This window comes from Pleurodeles waltl, chromosome 7, assembly GCF_031143425.1.
Source record: "Pleurodeles waltl isolate 20211129_DDA chromosome 7, aPleWal1.hap1.20221129, whole genome shotgun sequence".
NCBI classification, from domain to species: Eukaryota; Metazoa; Chordata; class Amphibia; order Caudata; family Salamandridae; genus Pleurodeles; species Pleurodeles waltl.
In genome coordinates, this window is record NC_090446.1 from 474,146,703 (window position 1) to 474,169,706 (window position 23,004).

The 23,004-nt window shown below is 45.5% G+C and overlaps 1 protein-coding gene across 2 annotated transcripts in view; it reads left to right on the forward strand.

Moving 5' to 3' along the window:
- PRRT2 (proline rich transmembrane protein 2) overlaps positions 1-23,004 on the forward strand; it is a 414,525-nt gene that overhangs the window by 265,606 nt on the left and 125,915 nt on the right. For both annotated transcript variants that reach the window (XM_069244090.1, XM_069244091.1), the window contains exon 3: positions 889-1,021. In XM_069244090.1, coding sequence (XP_069100191.1) covers positions 889-1,021 — 133 coding nt within the window. The remainder of the gene's footprint in view (positions 1-888; positions 1,022-23,004) is intronic.

Consider the following 23,004-nt stretch of genomic DNA (forward strand, 5'->3'; position numbering starts at 1 on the left):
ATACCCACGCAAACAACACTACACACACAGACGCATTCACGCACACACACATTCATGCACACAACACCGCACACACACAACATCCCCCACCCTCCTCCCCTGTCGGAAGCACAACTTACTTTCATCCAGGTGGTCTTCCGTCAGGGAACGGGATGGGGCGCTGCTACCACCAGCAGCGCCCACCAGCAGAACACCGCCAGGCTGTATCACAGGTCATGATATGGCTGGCGGCGGTCTACTGCCGTGGCGGTGCTGGTGGTAGCAGCGCCACATTACCACCATCCGCCAGTATGGCCACGGCTGGATTTCCGCCCCTCTCTGGCGGAAGTCCGGCTGTGGTCATAATCTGGTGGAAAGATGGTAGCCAGGGTGATGGTCTTTCGGTGGCTGTCACCGGGCGGTAGGCAGTTTTTACCACCAATGTCATGATGTAGGCCTTAATGTCCTTCCTTAGTGGGGTAGATGGGTGCCACGACCTCTGTTGGTGGTATATATAGCTGCAGCTATGTGGAATCTAATGTCTCCTGTAGTGTAGCGATGCAATTCTCTGCCCCATAGTGGTAAGAAGTCTTGCAGTTTTTTCTACAGGGTAGAAGGCAGATGATACTCTGCCTTACAGTAAGATGTGAAGATCCGTCTTCAGGTGACATACAGCTTTTCTCACAGCAGGAAGATAATTAACAGTTGACCTTCTAGTGGTGCATAGGGGAACTGCATTCATATAAATCAGAATCTAATATTTTGTTTTACTTGGGTTGGATTGGATATGCTGTGAGGCCTTTCATAAAGCACATAAGAGGCCAGCTGATGATGATGGAAGCACTTTTAATTTGTAATCTACTATATCAAGGGAATAACTTTGACTAATTCTATTTTTTTTCTCTTCAGTCTCGAAACAGCTTTCAGCAGGGGGATGTTGATGGTGCTCGACGACTGGGGCGTGTCGCCAAGCTTCTGAGTATCGTCGCACTGGTGGGTGGCATACTGATCATCGGGGCATCCTGCGTTATCAACTTCGGCAGTAAGTAACTCCAGTTTTAGTGAATTTCACACAGCTCTCTCTCCTCCTATTCAGGTCCTACCTAGGCCAAGTAACTGCCTGAAGTATCTACTTGCATATATAACTGCCATCTGAGTACCACTTGAGTCCATGCTGCCCCCTCACCCTCCAGCAAACATCAAGGCTTAGCAACTGGCTTCCAGTACTATGTAACACAAGGGAATATTCTTCCAAGTACCAGTCCTACTTCTACGTGATGGCATCATGAATATAATTTGATTGAAACAATTGTTCCCAAACTATCCAGTGACTAACACAACACCACACCTAGTACCAACTTAGCCCATTGACTGTGACACAACAACCATACGTTCTTAGCCATTACCCCAAAATATCCAGGCTCAAGTTTCTCCCCCACAGATCTATCATTCAGCAGCCACAATGACACCCACCTACCATTAGATCCCAACTGTTCCTACCTTTAACCCCAAAGTTCTCTCTTATCTTTCCTCATGTGACTGCCTTTGGTGTACCATTTGCTGCCTGCAATTACCGCCTTCATCTGGCCTGGGTGATTGTCAGCTAGATAAAGCCCAGCTACAGCGAAGGTCCCATACACACTGTTGGCTCCAGTGACTGCTCTCCCTCAACTCCAAACACCATCAGGTTCCAGAGCTGCCTCAGAATTACCACACAGCCCCAATGACCGACTTCCCCAATGTAGGTGCCATGTTCCCTACGTACTGTTAAGCCCCTGGTAGGAACCCTCAACCCCTATGTTCTGCCTCCCCAAACATCATCTAAGCTATGTTAATGCTTCCCCACTACCATTCAGGTCCGTCATTTGCCTCCCCACTATCAATCAACACCAAAGATTATTACCATAGCACATACCTTTAGACCCAGAGAATGATTCCCTGTGTCTGCCCTACTTGATCCCAAAAGATCATCAGAAGCATATACAGCCCCTAATTAACATTCAAGCACACTAAATAGCCATCACCCATCACACATTTCTTCCACCCCTAAAAACGTCAATGCGTATGAGTAGCAAAACCATTCCTTGCCTACAGTACCATATAAAAACAGCGAATCACTCATACGTAATATCATTCCCAGGAACACCAACGTCATCCTCTAAATACTGATTGAGCCAGTGGCTGCACCCCATAAAGGAATCCTTCTCAAACAAATACTGCATTACTCAAGATGCAGCACCCAAAAAATACCATCAGAAAATTGTGATTGCCATCACATCAGAGGAACTCCATTTTCATGCTTAGTGACATAAAAACTGGCGAGTGACTTGTCTGATGTATCTCTGAACCTTGTAATTCAATCATCTGTAAGACTATTTGCCCTTCCAAATGCGGCTGCTGGGCCAGTTGTGGTCTTATTCGAAAGAATGGAAAGTATACATGAGAAAGTAGAGGTTATTCAATCCTGTTTCCTAACCCTCGAATTTGATGTCCCTACACTGAAAGATCCGGGAAAAAATCACCCTAAAACTCCATCTCCAAGAAATTGCACTGGGGCTTTGTAAGAGATGCCAATGTAGTACATATTCTACAAGGTTCCATTATCAGGTGTCCTCAAACCATCTAAATGAAACTTGTGAAAAGAGCAAGTATGGGCATAGTGCCCACTCTGAGAATTGTATGAATTGTCTCTTCGGTACACATCTTGCCACTACCCTAAAGACTCCTTTCGGGCAAGCTATAACCTAGGCAAGATGAGTTCCCTGAGGGACAGTTGTAAACAAGGTCTGCTGTACCAAGCAAGAAAACCCTTAACCCTTGAATGGCAACATGTATATGGAAGGTAAGCTATTGAAGTAGGAAAAGGCCTGTAAAGGAAACAACAGGTAAGAGCCCGAGAGACCCGTAGGAGAGTCTCAACAAAATATACACATCACCACTAGCGAGCAGACATTTGTAAAGGCTCCTGAGGTGCTGCTGTGCTGCTACTGAAAAGTAGATCACGTTTACAACCCTGATGAGTTGAGGGAGGGCTTTTCCTCAGCCGGGAGTTATGTTTCAATAACATGGAGACAGAAGCGTGAAGAATCTGAAACAACATCCACACAGAACTCAGGGCAACTCTGTTGTACACTCCTTTCAAGGGATGCAAGAATAGTTAACAGAGAACAAAAGGCTCTCCCATATGTTCTAACGAAAGCAAACAACAAGCTTAGGGATCCCAACCCCAATTCTACGAGTGTGACAAGACACTTGACACTGTATCTACAAATTAAATTTGACCACTCCATGTATTTCATGCTGATGGTAGATCTTCACACCTTCAATTTACATTATAAGACACGTTTGTACCTATTCAAGAACTCACCTAACGTCATCTCACCATCCGATGACTTGTTAAAATCTGTACTGCACTGCACTTACCTCTGTTTTTACTGATAGATGTGTAAATTGTTCAGTCTTTGATACAGACTTACATTGCACTACATAAAACAACACAAAATAAATGAATAAATATGATATAGGTTTTTGGAAGACTACTAGTAAAAGCTAGTGAGGTAGTCTCAGCAGTCGGCCAATCATGTGGTAGGCTCCAATGGCAGTAAACATAGCCCAAGCTGGGTTAGGCAGAGTGCTCCGAAACAGAATTCTCCTACTCCAGCAAGTCTGGCAATGATATCTGCATCGCCTGCAAAGACACCTACCTATCGGTCTCCTCGCTTTTTCTGGGGCACAGAGCACCCGAGTGAAGTCATTCAACCCTATCAACAAGGATGAGAGTGTTTCTGGAGTTTGGGTCCCAGCCTCCCTTAGGGGCATATTTATACTCTGTTTGCACTAAGTTTGCGTCAAAAATTGTGACGCAAATTCACTGCAAACCTAACACCATATTTATACTATGACGCCCGACCCCATGAACGTCAAAATTCCTCGTGTGCGTCATTTTCTGGAAGTGGGAAACCGCCTTGCGTTAATGCCATGCAAGGTAGGCGTTCCTGTCCCAAAAATGACTTTAAGGCCTGTGCGCCTTATTTATACTCCTGCGTCATTTTGATGCACAGGAGGGGGCTGGCCTTAAAAAATGGCGCACAGCCTAATGTGTGCTGTTTTGAAACGCCTGGGTGAGGGCAGGCATTAAGGGGCCTGTGGGCTCACTTCCATGGTCTCTGACCATGGAGGCAGTCCACAGGTGCCCTTCCCTGCCCCCAGGGACACCCCCTGCCACCCTCGCCCACCCCTCGAGGGCACCCATGGATGGGGGGACCCATCCCAGGTAAGTACAGGTAAGTAGAGGTAAGTATATATTTGTCATTTTTTTAAGTGGCATAGGGAGGCCTAACTTGGGCCCCCTTACATGCCACTGTGCCCAATGGCCATGCCCAAGGGACAGAAGTCCCCTGGGCATGGCCTTTGGGCAAGGGGGCATGACTCCTGTCTTTGCTAAGACATGAGTCATTTCAATGGGGGTTGTGCATCAAAAAATGGCGCAAGTCCGGTTAGAGCCATGATTTTTTACTCTAACCTGACTTGCACCATTTTTTGACGCACAACCCCCATTTTTCCCTATGCCGGCGCTGCCTGGTTAGAGTCTTTTTTTTTATTATGACCAGCCCGCAGTGCCGGCTAACATCAACCCATAAATAAGGCGCCCGCCTGGCGCGTTGGAATGGCGTTAGCCAGCAAAATATTTTTAACGCAAACCAGCGCCTGTCAAAAAGTATAAATATAGGCCTTAGTGTGATGGCTCCATGGAATTCAGCTACCCACAAGCATGAGTATTCTCCCATGGGAAGAGGTTCATATCATGACATTGGGATCCTGGGATTGCTGTGTGCAGCCGTTCCCAGGGTCTCCATCGCCACCATGCATCCCTTCCTTGAGCATCTGCTGTCTGGCATCTCATGCTTATGGATCAAACCTTCCCCAGGGATTCCATTAGTGCCAACCAGCCAGTTCTTCTTCAAGAACCGTGGCATTCCTGCGTCTATTGCAAGCCATACATAGTCAATGGGACTGTGCATAGTGAATGGGACAGCATCTGTGGCGGAATTGAGAGAAGAGAAGAAGCTATCAATAGCAGTTCCACCGGGGTTGGAGGCTCTGGTGGGGAATTTAGCATCCCAGCAATGTCTATTATAGTACTTAACCTAAGCTTGTGCTGGGGGTCCATTTTGCTGACCAACCTTAGGGACCCCTGACATGCCACTGAATGCAGGCATTGATTGGACGATCATATGTGGTGTACCACTGGCAGGAGTCTGGAGACCCTTGCACTTCCCGTGTGTCTTGAACACATCATTGGACTTGTTGTTGCTAAACTTCCTTAGTAACATGCTGTGCAGGCTCTAGTGCAAGTTTGACTTAGTAAGGACGAATGACCTGTCCTTCTGGATTCAGAACACTGCACACGAAGCCTTTGGTATTTAAGCATGAAGAAATAATAGCTAACTTTCAACGTTTGCAAAATAAAGAGGCAGGGGCGTGGCATCTTCTACAAGACCACTATTAAACTGCACATATTTCAAACAAAACCAGTCTCCAAATATGTGCGGCACACATCACCTTTAAAATGAGTGCCCAACGTGTAAATTGAAGTTTTTGTAAAGTTGCATTATTGCATTCTCTAAATCTGTGTATTTGCACGAAAATATAGTGCAGGAAGAAGGAATTAATTACATGGCAAGAGAAAACTGTGGAGTGTGTTGGAAGGTGGGTCATTAGTTGTGTGGCCTGCATCGGGGCCCTGGGATGGGGTCCAGGGCCCCCCTCACCACTCCAGGGCACCCCCCCCACTTGGTCTTCTGGTGGGGCCCTGGGATGGGGTCTGGGGCCCCAGGACAATCTTTCTGGGGAGCACAACACAGTGCTCCTTGACTTAGTCTTCGGCCGTCGACTCTCCCTCAGCCGGTGGCCATCTTCGCAGGGGATGAAACGGCGTCCCCTGACTTTTCTTCCTGGTGGGGCCCAAGATGCGACAGAGTCTGGGGCCCTCGGCTTGTTGTCACAGGGGTTTTGGCGGTGGCCCCCGGCTTTACTTCGGTTTGGGGGCAGCCCCTGGGCCCTGGCCTACCCCTGGGGCATCGACCAGTGCTGCGATGGAGCCCCACGCGCTTTGCCGCTCACTAAGCAGTAGGTCAAAGGTCACAGACCTTTTTCTTGGCTATTTCCGGCCCCCAAGGGCCGATTTGGATGGTTCTGGTGTTGTTTTGCTCCTGGTGACGAGCCCTTGCCACCAGGAGCACTCTCCTTAGGCGTCCTGGCCTGGAAGGCTCTCAGATGATAGGGAGCCAGTCCCACTGACTCCCTGCATCAGCCTTTCCTCTGGGTACCCTCCTTTCCTTCTGGGCAGTGCACTCTCATTGTGCCAGCCCAGTCTTTCCCCCAACTAGTCCTCACAGGGAGTAAGGTGGCCAGCTTACCTGGTCTTGGCCTGCGCCTCGCTGGGGCCGGAGTCCTTCAGGGGCAGAGTCCCTGCCACAAGGGACAGTCAGGGGGTTCTTCTTTCCAGTTTTCCATGTCGCCTGTCTGCAGTCTCAGTGTCCAGCAGTGAAGCACAGCCAAGAGAGAGAGCACTCCCCTGTGCAGGACCTTTTAAGTGGGAGTGGAAGTGTCCAGCAGACCTGTACCTCTGGCCAATCCAGACGTGCCACATCACTTCCTTGCCACTGTCCCCTCCTTCCTGCACAGTCTTCTGGGATAACTCAAAAAATGGCATTGTCTAGGAGCCTGGGCCACATGTGCTCTGAAACTCGGCCTTCTTAACATTCTTTTCAGGGCTCCTCCGCCCATTTCCTGGCAGGGGCTGACAGCTGGCTGATTGATGCAAGGCCCTGCTCAGGCAGCTGGATAGAGCAGTAATTGACCGTAATCCTGAGCTGAGCCAGAGAAAGATGACATTCCTGGATGACCCCTAAGTGGTACTACTATGCTTTTGTAACCTACTGCATCATTCTTTTACCACAGGTTACAGTGCACATTGGTGCCACTCTGGTCTCTGTAGGCCATAGAGGATCTGAGTTATGGCCTGGGCCACTCTTTCCTATTGACATTGAATGGAGTGTCCCTACAGGGAAAATACAGTAAGCACACTGATGTTGACATATACTGGAGTGTCCCTACGGTAAAAATACAGTAAGCACACTGACTATCCCTCCTCTGTGTACACCCATCTCATGAGGCCTACTCCAGGTCACCACTTACTCTTTATAGTTCTTTCTGCGCCAGGTCCCTAAGCACAGTTCTTGGGTTGCGCATGCCAGGAGCCCTCCCTGCGCAGCCCTGACATGGGTGCACACACGTGTGCACACATGATCACTTGTAACCAGCCCGGGGCCTCCTACTCTTGCTGCGCCACAGCAGCCTTTCCTTAGGAAGGTGGCACCGGTGGTCACTTGCGCAGTCCATATTACCATGAGTTTACTGTGGGGAAGTCCCCGACTAAAAGGCTCCCTCACAGTAAAAGGTCAAAAACCAGGTGGTCAAAAAAAGAAAAAAATCAGGGCAGACCAGATGGTCAAAACCATCCTCTCACAAAGTGTAACACAACAGTACCATTCATGGGAAGAAAAAGAACCCAAACGCAAAAAAAACAGTTGTCTGCTTGGACAATGGATCAGGGACAAAGCAAGGAAAGGGCTTGCACGTGGAGGCGCTGGTCTCCTGATTTACTGTGTGGCCAGTCTTTTCCAAACAGTGCGGTAAATGGAGGCCGATTACTAGTTACTTTTTAGGCCTTTTTAACTCTGGACCGTCAAACCTTTTGTCTGCTAATGGGTGACATGCCTATGCATGTGTTATGGTTCTACGCACCCTTTGCTAGTCCCGTGCTCAGGACTTGATTTATGGAGGTGTTTGCAGGTAGTGGGCACCGCCACTCATTTTTGGGGACATGAACAGACTGGACCCAGAGCAAAAGTGAGAAAGCCAGAAAAGCAAGAGAAATATAGGAAAACAGGGACAAATGGAGAAAGAAAGCAGTGATGAATAAGAGCATGCAATAGTGAGATAAAGCAAAAGAAAAGTATAGGGTGCCGGAAGAAAGAGGTACATGCTGCAAGCAGGATGAGGCATCCTTGGCATTCAGCTCTCCAGGCGTTCCGTGGCTGGTTACCAAGAAAAACTTTGTGTTCTTGCACTTAGGCACATAGTTATACCTTTTTTGCACCGCATTTGTGTCATTTTGTTTACACAAAAGCGGCGCAAACTTACAAAATATAATTGTAATTTGTAAGTTTGCACTGTTTTGGGCCAAAAACATTACGCAAATGCAGCGGGAAAAAAAAGTATATATATGGGCCTTGGTTTATTTGATTTTTTCTTCCTGATTTAGCACTGGTTATCTCATCTATTTGATCTGTAGAGGCTTGTAATTTACATTGAGCAGTGTGTGGCCATGAACAATTATCAATTACATCTATTGTTTGTGTCGGTGGTGCATGTTTTCTTTTTTGGTCCATCAGTTTTCTTTTTAGTATAGTTCTTGTGATGCAACTGGCTGTGGTCTGTTGATCGACAGAAACAGGTTTGAATTGTTGTTTTCTACACGTCTACATCTTCCTTACAATGGTGGGTTGTTTGACTGCTCAGCTATGATTGGAATGCTTCCTTAAAAGGGAAAGCGAGCATGCTTGTGCCTGTGCCAGTACTACTCCTGGCCGGTGCTTCCTGGATATTTAGAGCCCATTGTAGTACTGCTTCTTAGCTTTTGTACAAAGTCGATCACTGGCGCGCTCACATTTTTAAAGACTCTTTAAAACATCCCTTGCCATTCTGAAACCCAGAATCTTTTTTTAAAAAGTGCCCAAGAGTGACTGACCCGATTGCACTCCATGTTGCTTTCCAGAAGCGCTTAAAAGACTGAAGTCTACTATCAGGTTTAAGTCCGTTAAGCTGCTGAGTAGAGAGGCTGATGGACTAACCCTACTTTTTATGTCGGATTGGAGAGATTGCTCTTTGAAAACACTGCATCAGAATCGTAAGTCAAAGGCAATTATTCTAGAGTTGTACAGTCCTACATAAAGTCCTTATCCTTCCTGGATTCTAAAATGTTCAATGCATTCTTTCGATTTTTCTAGAGATGCTTTGTACCTGTCGTCTAATGCATGATTCATCCGGGATGGTTTTAAGATAATTTCGAATGCCAGCGTTCGTGACTGCATTTGTGCCTGCATCCATGGTTACGTTAGCTGAGTTGGTGGTCATTAGCTTATTTCAAGCAGTTGCCTTGCGAATAAAGCCCTTCGCCTGCTATGTTGTTCTGGATTAAAGGCTATTTGTATCATTCAATTTAAAAAGTATTTAATTTTTTGACAATTATCCCAAGTGCACGTGGAAAAGAGGTAAGGGGAAGTGTTAAGGCAGATGAGATGAAGAAATTGGAATTTTTCAACAACAACTGAGCTGCCTTCCAGGATTCTACACCTGCTTCATGTTTACCGCCAGTGGTACATAATTACTTTTTGGACATCAATTATTTGAGCAGCTGTACCGAAAACTAGTAAAGTACCTTTTTACACTTAAGTATTATAGTATAGAGGGCATGCACAGTTACAAAATGTAGCATTCAGGTATAAAAAGGTACGCTTAAATGACAATAAACTAAGTATTATACCACCTTTGCCCTCGCACAAATCACAAGAATCCAACGTACCTGAATTGAAGGATGCACCTTCTTCTACTTCGCAGCCAAGTACCGGAATGAACTACCCACTTACCTACAAACCACACGCACCCTTGCCAAATTCAGGAAGAAGCGCAAGACATGGCTCTTTGAGGAATAACCCACCAGCTAGCAGCCACACTCCCAGCTCCTGGACACCCCCCGGGGTGATAAAGTGCGTTCTCTAAATCAATTTGCATTTGGATGCAGGACAAATTGGTTGAAGTTACCTTATTCACTAGTAGAAAACTGTACAACCACCCTGATGCCTGGCCATTAGGCAACTACCAACAGCAGAACCACCCTACATTTCAAATGACATTATGTCAAGGTCCCACACACAGTTCTGCTACATCATACTGTATAATTCTCCTTTCCTTCACGCATCACCACACAAACATGCAACTCCAAATAAGAAATGGGAAGTTAATACAAACAGCCACTGCAAATAATATGGTGCAGGAAACTGCATCCTAACAAATCTCTGAGTTATCCTAGTTCAATAATAAAAGTCACAAATCAAACATAGATTACAAATAGAGTGCCTGCAGTGGTTTCAGAAGAATGCCTTGAACCTGTTGCGCTTATGTACAACGGTATTTTGCTGTTGCATGGAATGCAATTTGTAAAATCACAGGGTTTGTCACTACAATACCACTGCTTGCTTCCCCCGGTGTTTTACAAATGGAAACCTGAAAAAAGAGCAGCACTTATTTCCTTAAGGAACACTGATTGCTCTTAGGTTTCCATGTGGCAATGCCATCTTACAGGCCACCATCCTTGTGGTTGAAAATAGCGACCCGCTAAATCAGTCTTCATTAGACAGGTCATTTTGCCACCCCTTGCGACTGGAGATTTTGCAGTGCGGCCTATTACCACATAGGTCATATCGTAAAAATAGAGACTGACTGCAAAAAGACCGTGCACAAATTTCGTCCTCTATTTGTGACCAGTCATTTAGTACATCTGCTCCCCCGTTCTGTTTTTAGTTTTAAAAATCATTTACGAGAACTAAATGTATTTACAGACTTACTAAACAGCAAATTATCAAGATACAATGTTTAAAAGTCACAACCAATACCTTCTACATAATCAATACATTACCAAAAAAGCCCAAAGCTATTGCACATTATTTATTCAAATCCCATGATAAAGCTGTACTTCAGTTCGTGTTTTAATACTATATTTCCGCAACAATGCGAGTAAGTATTTACTTCTTATATCATAAAATTTGGGACAAGCAATAGTAGATGACCAGGAGGGTCTAGGAATTTTCTTAAGCATTAGTTAGTTTCCTTTGAAGCTGTTTTTCTCTGTTGCTTAGTGAGTGAGAAATCTCTAAGTATGCTGGCCTATGTTTTGCAAGCTGTGTGTAAAACTGAAACTGAATAATCCATGTCCAAAAATGATATTCACAGACCTGTTCAAAAAGATCTCTTACCCCAAACTCTTCTTAAAATTTCAGAGGAGAAGCGCCAATTTAATATGATCTCTGAAGTTGATTAAGTATTCCACAATCTTGTTTACAAAGAGAGGGGTCAGATTTTAGTGAAATGGCTGGTAAATCTATCCACTGAATGTTGAAAATGGTCAGACTGGGACTTATCATTGACATGTTCATCGTTCCAAGAACAGTGTTAGTGAGTACTATGAAATTTGTATTGTCTTAACCTTTTGTAAGCTTCTATTTGAAGTTTGAATACAAGTAGGAAATAAGGTACATACAAATTAGAACTAAAACATACCTCAGGTTACACCGGACTTCACAAGTTTAACAAAAGAAGAAATCAGCATAGCAGACAATTCACAGGACCTGGATGAAAGAGAGACTTACATATAATTATGTTGCATCCAGGATAAATTGAATTTTTTTACGGCTTTTACATCTATTAAACAGCTCCTCTGATGTTTGATTTGCTAGTATGAACATTTGGTTGTCTTACATAATTTATTTTTATCAACAAGTGATCTAGTCGGACCCTCGATATTCAGGAATCAAACATGTATTTATATGTATTGCTAAATCTGGTGTCACCATCTGATAATGTTAGCATTGGGGATAAAACAACCACATAGTTAGCAATCTTAGGTCATTTTAACTGCAAACTATGGATGTGGGTTGAATCCACCAATACTGGGATTTCTAGGGCTGTATTGCAGTAAGGACACACTTTCCCTGTTTGCTCCGTGGCGTACCTTAAAGTAGGTATACTGGGCACAAACAGGGACAGTGTGCCCTACTTTTGATAATGCGCTGCCCCCCACGGCAGCCACAAACTCAATTGACTGAAGCAGCCAGTCTGCCTTTCACAGAGCAGGCAGGGGCGGCTCCTCTGCAATGGCAGGGGAGCGTTGCCCCTCTGGCTAAGAGCCAGTAGCAGAAAAATAAAACAATACTAGAATATCATTTTATTTTTCTGCTGCTGGCTCAGCTAGCATGTGAAGGGAGGAGGGGGGTTGGGCCTCGGGAGGTTGGGGGGGTGAGGAGAGAGTGCACTGAGTGTGCATGTGTTTGGAAGGCCTAATACGGCGGTCCAAACACACATGCACACTTAGCTTTCTCCAACCCGGCTGTGATATACAGCTGGGCTGGAGAAACTGCACAGGCCCTAGGGTTGTGTCTGAGTGGCAGTCACTGCTGCTCAGACCAATCTTGACACTGCTTACATGCTCTGTTTAGCATGTAAGAAGTGCCAGGATTGCTGGGGAGCCGGTTCTGGTGTCTCAGCAAATGTTGGGACACCAGAACAGGCAAGAAGGATGAGCGAGGTGGCAGGAGAGGACGGCGGTGACATCGATGAACAATGATTACATTTATTCTCCCCATACCTGATGTACCCTCCCACCCCTCCCCTTGATATGTGCGGCAGCCCTGAGTGCAGGTGGCACCCAACCTGCCCTATGTAGGGGAACAAAGATCTTCCTGCAAGAAGATGCAGTGTGTGATGGTCCCTGCCTGCAGGGGGATGTTTCTGGGGGTCCTGGGATCCTCTGTACTCACTTTCAGAGGGTGCCCTTGGGTAGCACAATGACTGTGTGCCATCTCTTTGTAGTGTACAGTCGGTTTGCCTCCAGAAAGCCTGTTTTCTTCTTTGCCTGCATCCATAATATGGCACAGAAGCAAAGTGTTTCCTGCATTAGCATGCCACCATGTCCCCATGCTAATGAGGGAACACCCCCTTAAGATACCACTAGTGCCGTGTGTACTACAGAAGGGGACTCACAACGGTCTGTGAACCCTTCTCTAATACTACAGTGCATTGGGTGCTGAAAATCGACACACACACCTGTTGCACCATTGGGGGACTGTATGAAAGACGGCACCTGGACCTTCATTGACATATGGTTAATAAATTTCATAAGGATCAAAAATGCCAACAATGAAACAGCACCAACAATGCTCACTTGCAAACTGATACTCAACTAGAATCTACAGATTTTTAGGGTGAGCCTCACTTCATTTCGATCTGCTACAGCCAGGCCTGTTTCTTTGGATAGCATGCAGCATATTCTTGCATGCCTTGTCAGCAGTCTGTAATTCAATAAATTCACTTGCATTAAATATTGCACCATAATGTTCACCACTTGCCACAGGCAGCCCCAATAGCACCAAAATGTGAAGCAATTAATGAATGTTCCCCTATACAGAAAATACAGCTTAACATTAACATATTTTCAAAACTTGACACAGAACATTTCCAGATACGCCTAAAATAAAATAAAATGTGGTTGACAGGCTCACAGGTAACGCAGTGAACTATTATAATCATACTCTGCCATTACTATTAGATCTGTGCAGTTATAGAGATCTTATTAAAAAAACATTTTAAGTTTTGTTCCAAGTTCATATTGATTCTGTTTGTCCATCCAAATGACTGCAGATGTAACTGGAGGCTGTCAGATGCACGGAGGCTCCAGCACCGGATGGATACTGAATATACATTCTACACTCCAATGTATGGCCTGCATGCAAGGCTGGACATGGTCCTATATTAGGATCATGTGGCAGGGTGAATAGCATACGCAGTGCATTTTGGCTGCACCGTATTTGGCCATGATCCAATTCTGGTACATTTTCAATGGAGGTATTTAAGACCCAAAATGGCAACTGCAGCCCGAGACACTGAGAAATGTAGTATATTAAACAAAGAAAGGCTATAAATAATCATTACTTCAGTGACAACACAGATATGGTGGGAGATGCTTTAATGGAATGGGATGCTTTCAAAGCATATTTGAGGGGTATGTATTTTAAAACTAAAAGCAGGATCAAGAAACTCTTGACAGAGACAGTTACTAGAATGGGAACAGATATCAAAAGACTAGAGAGTAAAATGACAACAGACCCTGGAGCGTCAACAGACCTGAAAACTCAGGGAAAAGATTACAGGGCATCGTTGGCTAGATTAGGGGTGTTTGAATACAAACAGTTTGTGGCAAGGTGTCATATCGAAGGAGGAAAAACAGGCCATTTGAGAACATGGATGTGGCATACGGAGTATACACCTAGGGCCAGATGTAGCAACGTTCTTGCACGTCGCAAACTTCGAATTTTGCTGTTTGCGACGTGCCAAAAGCACATCGGGATGCCCAATCCCCGTTTTGCAAGCCGGTAACCTGGTTACCGACTCACAAAACGGGACTGCGCGTCGCAATTAGGAAGGGGTGTTCCGCTTCCTAATTGCGAGTCGCAACACGAAGCTGCATTGCTTTGTGACCGCGAACGCGGTCGCAAAGCAATCGCAGTTACCACCAGTGTCACACTGGTGGTAACCCATTCGCAAAAGGCCTTTGATGAATGGCATGGAAAAAAAAAATTCAGCGCAGAAAATGAAACAAAAACGTTTACATTTTTCGTTTTGTAATGCATCTCGTTTTCCTTTAAGGAAAACGGGCTGCATTACAAATAAAAAAAACTGCTTTATTTAAAAGCAGTCACAGACATGGTGGTCTGTTGTCTCCAGCAGGCCACCATCCCTGTGAGTGCTGCGAGTCTCAAGGGAGTCGCAAATTGCGACCCACCTCATTAATATTAATGAGGTGGGCCTTTGCGACCCCCTTGCGAGTCGCAGATGGTGTCAGGGACACCATCCTGCATACTGAATTGCGATTCGCAAATTGCGAGTCTCTCTGACTCGCAATTTGCGAGTCGCAATTCAGGAATTACGTACATTTGGCCCCTAGTCCGATGTCTGCTTTCAAAACAATGGATGGCGTACTTATCTACTTCCAAATGCAAATTAATGAAGTAAACCTAACAATACAAATCAAAATCTGCACGCTTAGTGTTTTTAAGTGGACAGTAACAGAAAGAACAGAGAGATGCTGTAGATCCCCCCGATGGCAGAGGAAACTGTAAGGGCCCTTACGACACTAGCACCAGACAAGACTCCAGATAGTGACGGGATCTTAGGGCAGTTTTATGAAGTGTGGAGTGGTTCTCTAACTCCCAAACTGCTAATGTTATACATGGAAGTCAAACAGAGAGGGTGCCTCCCCAATACTAGCACTGGAGCTCTAATGATGGCCGTCGAAAAGCATGATAGGGACCCATAGGAAATATCATCGTATAGACTCTTGTCCTTGTTGAATGTCGGCTACAAGATCCAAGGTAAACTGTTAGCAAAGAGACTCACTAGGGTAGTTCCTGACTTGGTGCTCCAGGACCAGGGGTGTAGCTATCACTGGTGCATCAGGTGCAGTGGCACCAGGAACTACTGAACCCTGACTATTGTTGCATGTTACTGCCCATCCTGGAGCTAGGCTGCTCATTTTCCTTGGTTTCTCTAGGGCTCATGGGACCCATGCTACACTACTAATCAGGACCATACAGGATTTGTCTGCAGCAAAACACAGCATTCAATATAAGAAGACTTTTCCATGTGATGGGGGAGTGCCCTAGAGAAGTGCAGTTGCCTGTAATAGTATCAATGGACATGGAAAAGGCATTTGATAGGCTCAATTCCAGTTATATACTGCAAACGTCTAGGCCCAGGGATATTCACGAGTATTGAGTTGCTATATGCATCCCCTACCATAAGAATCTACACTGGCAGTTATATCTGATGCCTTCCCCATTCAGAGAGGCATGCAGCAGGGTTGCCCTCTGTCCCTGTTGTTGTTTGTGTTGGTGACAGCACCTTTTTAGGCGACACTCAGGAGAGTGAATATAGAAAGGGAGATCTGGGTAGGAAATCATGTGCTTGTAGTATCTTTGTTTACCAGCGATGTTTTGCTTTATTTGAATGACGTGAGAGCAGGCCTTAATCCAAAAGATTGTTGGAGGAGTTTGGTAGAGCATCAGGGCTGAGATTTAATACAGATAAATCCTGCATCTTCTCCCTTAGAACATTAGAAAATGGAAACCGACAAGACCTATTAAGCTTGCAGGTAGCTTAAAGCTCACTTTTAAATATCTGGGAGTTCAGGTTTACAGAGAAAAGGTCGACCTAATTGAAGGGTAAGTGATGATGACATAATGGGCCCGATTTACAAAGGGACTTATATATAATTAAGTTACGAGTGTAGAGTCTCCGCATTCGTAGTGGAATGCCACCCCCTTGTAACTTTACTACGCCACTTTGTGAAGTGGGTCCACAATAGAGAGAGACACTCAACCACCTTTTGGAAAATTCTTCCTCTCTCAACTATGGGAAGAATGGAAGAATAGCTATCACCAAGATGGTCATCCTACCTATGTATCTTTCTTTCTTTGGGGCTATCCCCTTGTGCCTGATGAGGGGCTATTGTACAGAAATAGATCCAATGATTACAGATGTAGAGACAGGATTGCACTAAACAAGCTGTAACTCACAGCTAAAGAGTGAGGATTTGCAGCTCTAGATTTCAAACTGTACCACCTAGTGGTGCCACTGCAGTTGATGAGTAGATGGTGGGACGAGGGCATAATCACAATGTCAGGTGCCGATACCACAAGCAGGGAGAGGACTAGGCAACTGCGTTAGTCTTCCAGCAGCAGCAGAGACTTGAGAAGGCAATGCACTTACTAAGGATAGGTAGATACTGTTGGAATAGAATACTGCAAACTTTGCATACAATGGTGTTTATGCTCCAGGATAAAGGATCTGGATCTTCTCCAAATGAAAAAAAAGTCACAGAGCAGCAGATAAAGAAGCGTGCAAAGAAGTCGGCATAAAAACATTAGGAATCCTTCATGGTGGGGATGGGCTGCACACACATGGTGCATATATATGAATCATTAAAAGATAGATACCTGACGAGCCAAGGGCAGTTCCTCATACTAAGTGCAATACTGCATGTAGTGAGGAGACTCTGGCCTGAGTGTGATGAGGCTCCTAAGGTGCATGCTGGACTGTGAACAATTTCTAGAACAGGAGAAGGCAGGAGGAAGGCAATAAAAGATCTATTCAGCATTGCTGAGTGTGACATGCGCAACACTGTATACTTGAAACAAGCATTGACAAAGACAATAGGTTTCGCCTATGCAAGATCTATTGGCTTTGTTAACATGTTTTTTTAAACATGTTGCACAGCAGCGTGAGAGTGTGAAAACAACAAAACGTTGTGACGCGACGCAGCAAGCGTTGACCGTGTCAACTTGTTTTTTTTTCTTTAAGCAATGTGTAAAAACAAAAATAGCATGGGGAGGGCAGTTGGGAGGGAGTCAAGTAACATGAGTGAGGAAGGTGGGGAGAGTGAGAGGCTCAGCCATCATTATACAGTTTGTCTCACATGCGTAAGAAGCAGTTTGACAATTGTAGTTTGGAAGCTAAAGGTGAAAAGGCCTAGGAATGTCCACCCCAGCTTTTTGTGATTGGCAAAATGGAGAGTACAAAATTGGCCTGATAAGGTACACAGAACACACTAGAGAGACTTGTGAGAAATGTGTAAAACATCAGCTCCTAAAATTCACAGTCATACTGCAGTCCCGCATTCGTCACACTTTTAAGACAAAAAGTAGGGTGATATTCACGCAGTGCTTACAAACACGAACAGCAGTCCCGGGGGTTCTCAGAAAACTGGTATGCCGGATGGGGCAAGCAATGACATGGGGGAGGGAGGCTCTAATGCAGAAGGTGTGCAGAGGAGGAAGGGAGACAGTCTGAAAACATATAGGCTATGTTTTAAGAAAAGTGGCGCTGCACCCAGCGCTTAGTGTTTGGCAAGTGGAGGGACACTGACTGCCAACAGGAAACTGTATTTTGTCCATGCTTCAGGAAACAGATGAAACCCAGGAAGAGGAAGTGAAACCTGATGCTGCTGACCATTGAAAAGCAAGAAAATTAGAGAGACCTTGAACCCAACCAATGGTAAGTAATAGGCAGAATGTAAGCCCCTTTTAAGATTTTTTATTTATTTACAAGAAGAACTGTCTGGCTGCCCAAAGGTCTCATCTGGAATGCTTTGCTGTGAAGGACTGCTGCCCTGCTGTTGCCCTGCTGCCTTGCTGCCCTCTGACTTTGCTGAGAAGTGCTCTCCAAGGACTAGGAGTGAGCTTGCCTTAAGGGCCAAAAAGACTTCATCTCTTGAAGAAACTCTTTGTGTGCCAAAAATCGATGCACAGCCTGCTGAAAACGATGCACAGCCTGTGTTGCAACGAGAAAATTGCCACACAGCCAAACCGGAACAACGTAGCCCGACTTCCAGAGCGAAGAGTCGATGCAGCGCCTGCCTTGCAGACTGAAATTTGATGCACAGCCCTACCGGATCGACGCACAGCCGAACCGGAAAAACGCAGCCTGACTTCCCAGATGAAGAATCTACGCCGCGCCTGCCGTGTGACAAGAAAATTAGACGCATCGCCATACTAGATCAACGCAAGGCCTGTGACTTCATCCTGCTTGCCCATGACTTCCACGCATTGAACCTGGGCATCAAAAAGATCCCCGCATTGCAGTGAGGAACCAAGACTGTATGCCAGAAATCAACGCAAAGCCCCTTGCATTGTGAAAAGAAACGACACATCGTCTGTGCTGCGCCTGAAATTCCGATGCACACCCTATTTTCCCACGCATCTCCTCCTCTGCGGTCTCCGTGCTTGTTATTTTTTACGCAAACCAGGTACTTTGTGGATCAAGAGACAATTGTTGATTTCTAAGATTTAAGACTCTTTTGAATCTTGCAAAAGTAATATCTCAACTTGTGCTTATTGAATCTTTATCGTTTTGACCTTAATTTAACCAGATAAATATCCTATATTGTTCTAAACCTGTGTGGTGTATTTTTGTGGTGTTTTCACTGTGTTACTGTGTGATTTATTGCACAAACACTTTGCACATCGCCTTCTAAGTTAAGCCTGACTGCTCAGTGCCAAGCTACCAGAGGGTGGGCACAGGATAATTTGGATTGTGTGTGACTTATCCTGACTAGGATTGTGGTCCCTATTTTGACAAAGGTGTATACATCTGCCAACTAGAGACCCCATTTCTAACACGCCTCAAAAAGTGGCTTAACGCCTCCTTGTAAATATGGTGCAGTGAATAGCACCACTGAAACATCACAAAAAGTGAAACGCCTGTGGTGCTAGGACCTGGTAAATCTGGCCTCAAATCTGCACCACTGGGATAGCAGTTTGTGCTATCAAAGTAGTCGGGAGGCCATAGAATCCAAAGATACATTTTTGCAAGTATGGGGATATTTTATCGGTCTCTCCTGGTGAACCTATTACCCTGGTTCAGTTTCCTACTGGATCTTCAATAGATGTAAAATGCACATTCCAGCTGCCTGGAGAAAGAACTGATGATTATCATAACCATTGTTCAATGCTATGTAATTACCATAACTTATGAATGTCACAATTGATATTCTGCACCTAACATGTCAATTGTTTACCATAAGGAAAGGCATGGGACGCTGTATTCTAATTATTCATTCATGGAATTGATGCTGAAAATCTAAATTCTAAATAGATCCAACGCGGTTGGAGCATAATATTTTCGTCTCTGCCTCTCCCAAGAAGCTGACAGTGAGGAGTCCCAAGGAAGTAGGTACATTCGCATCTCCACTTGTGGTCGATAACTGGGCAGCTATTTTTCTTCAGAGAACATTCAGTCCTGGCTCTTTCCTGCGGCTGCGTCTGGCTCCAAAATTCTGTTCTTTACTAACACTGTTTTCGTGTGTTGCACATTTATGAAGCAGTTCAAAGCTGGGGCCTCTTTTGTCACTTTGAAATGCATGTGACGCATAGAGTTAATAGCAGACGATTCACTAATTCTTACATATTGTTTTTTTGTTATATTTTCAGAAGTTGTAGAATAGTTGTCCATATTCAGTGTGGCAAATTCCTTCACTTCTAAAACGTGCTGAAATAAATGACATCTGACAGCCTTTCTCCCAAAGTCTTTTGACTTCACATGTTTGTTAATAGGGCTTCCATTCATCCATTTAGTAGAGGTATATACCTCTGCATTCATTCATATAAAATTACTTTTGAGCCTCAAAAATTTGAACAAGCAGGAATAGATAAAAATGCATTGGCAAAGCCAATAGGTCTCACATGTGCGAGAGCTACTGACTTTAGCAATGTGTTTTAGCCATTATGTACAGCAGTGTGGCTGCTGTTCAGCATGGCTAAACGTTAGTGGTGTGGGGTGGGATGGGTGGGATAGACTGGAGTCGGGTAGATTGGGGTAGAGAGGAATAGAGAAGACTGGGGTAGAGTGGAGTAGGGAAGATTGGTGTAGAGTGGAGTAGGGGTAGAGTGGGGTAGAATGGAGTGGGGTGGGTTGGGGCAGATATGGATAGATTGGAGTGGAGTGGGGTAGGTTGGAGTGTAGTAGATTTGGGTAGAGAAGATTGGGGTTGATTAGAGTGTGGTAGATTGGATTGGTGAAAATAGAGGTAGGGTAGATTGGGTGGAGTGGGATATATTCGGGTAGAGAGGAGTGGGGTAGATTGGACAAGAGAGGAGTGAGGTGGATTGGAGTGGAGTGGAGTATACTGGAGTGGAGTCAGGTAGATATGAGTGGAGTGTGATAGATTGGAGTGGGGTAGATTGGGTGGATTATAGTAGGGTAGAATGAAATGGAATGGGATAGATTGGGGTAGTTTGGAGTGGGGTCGATTAGGGTAGAGTCGGGAGTGGACCCTCAATTAAGACAAAGGAGTGTCACTCGTTCTGCTGCCAGCGCTGCAGAAGCTGAAAAATAAAATGGTAATAAAATGAATTACCATTTTATTTGTCACTTTCTGCAGCCTGATCACGAGCCGTGTTAGGGGGCAGGCCTGCTGCTGACTGGCAGCAGGGGAGTGGTGCTCAAACCACCAGTTTACAGTGCGCATGTCACTTTGACTCGCTGTCTTGCGACTGCCAGCCTGACATGTGCACTGTAAACCTCTCCACCCAGGTGTCTTAGACAGCTAAGTGGAGAGAAGGCACAAGCCCCCAGTGCCTACTGGAGAGGTGAGACAGCCTGCTCTAGCAAATCCTGGCACTCTCATACTGCTTAGCATTGTAAGCACCATGAGAGCAGTGCCTGGATTGGTGTGGAGAAGTGCTGCAGACCAGACCAGCACAGAGGGACTGAAGCACGAGGCCAGCCAGAGCATGTAATGGGTAAGTACATTTTTATTTTTTTATTCATAACCCTCTGGCAAGCACTGTAAGAGTCTTGCATGGCCTTCATCCAGAGTCTTCAGTTGTGATTCGTTATAAACACTGTTGATAATGAGCAATGACTGAAGGCTTTGGCGCTGACCAGGCATTACTTGTCAGTAGTTACCCCACCAAATGTTTAGAGTGCCAGCTGCCAGTGCATAGAGTGGAGTGGGGTATATTGGGGGAGTGGGTTGGATTGGAGTGGTGTGGGGCACATTGGAGCTGGGTGGATTGGGGTAGATTGAGGTAGAGTGGGGTAGATTGGAGTGGAGTGAAGTGGAGTAGACTGGAGTGAAGTAGATTAGGGTAGATTGAAGTGGTGTAGATTGGAGTGGGTAGACTGACATGGGGTAGATCGGGATGAAGAGGATTAGACTGAAGTAGAGTGGGGTAGATTGGACTGGAGTGGGGTAGATTTGATTGGGGTACATTGGAGTGGGGTAGATTGCAGTGGAGTAGATCAGAGTAGAGTGGGTGGGTTATATTGGACTACATTGAAGTAGAGTGGGGTAGATTGGGGAAGAGTGTAGTGCAGTGGATTGATGTAGATTGGAGTGGAGTGTGAAGATGGAGTAGACTGAAGTGGAGTGGGGTAGATTGGAGTGTAGAGGATTAGATTGGTGTATAGTGGGGTAGATTAGGGTAGAGCCGGGTAGAGAGGAGTGGGGTAGATTGGAGACAGATAGGAGTAGGGTAGATTGGAGTGGGGTAGACTAAAGTGGGGTGGATTGGATGAGGTAGATTGGAGTAGTGTAGTTTGGGTTCAGTGGGGTAGGGTAAACCGGAGTGGGGTGGATTGCGGTGGAGTGGGTAAAATTGATCTGGAGTGGGGTAGATTTGGGTGACACATGGCAGATTGGAGTGAACTGGACAGGGGTAGATTAGGTAGCGTGGACTGGACTGTGGTAGTTCGGGGTAGATTGGGTGGATTATAGTGGGGTAGATTGGGGTAGAATGGAGTGTGATAGATTGGAGTGGGGTGCAGTGAAGTTGGATAGATTGGAGTGTAGTCGAGATTGGAGCGAAGAGAGATAGATTGGGGAAGAGCGGAGTGGGGTAGATTGGAGTGGAGTGGCGTGTGGTAGATTAGGGTGAGGTTTAGTGATGTAGATTAGGTGGATTAGAGTAGGGTAGCTTGGAATGGAGTGGAGTAGATTGGAGTGGAGTGGGATGGGGTAGATTGGAGTGGGGTGGATTGAGGTGGAGTGGGTTAGGTTGGAGCGGAGTAGAGTTGAATGGTGTGTGGTAGACTGTAGTGGGGTAGATTGGGTGAAGTGGGTAGATTTGGGTACAGTGGAGTGTGGAAGAGTGGAGTGGGGTAGATTAGAGTGCAGTGAAGTGGGGTATTTTGGGTGGATTGGAGTGTGGCAGATTGGAGTGGAGTGGGGTAGATTGTGGTAGATTGGAGTGGGGTAGATTATGGTTGACTGCAGTGGGGTGGATTGTGGTGGAGTGGGGTAGACTGGAGTGGAGTGCGGTAGATTAGGGTGGAGAGGAGTTGAATAGATTGCAGTGAAGTTTGTAGTGGAGTGGGGTAAACTGGAATGGAGTGGCAAAAATTGGACTGGAGCAGATTGGAGTGGATTGGTGTAGAGTGGAGTGGGGTAGATTGGAGTACAGTCAGGTAGACTAAAGAGGAGCGGATTAGATTGGGGTACATTGGAGTGGGGTGGTTTGGAGTAGATTGGAGTGAGGTAGATTGAAGTGAATTGGAGTGGCGTGAAGTAGACTGGGGTAGATTGGAAGAGAGTGGGGTAGGTTTGATGGGACTGCATTAGGGTGGAATGGG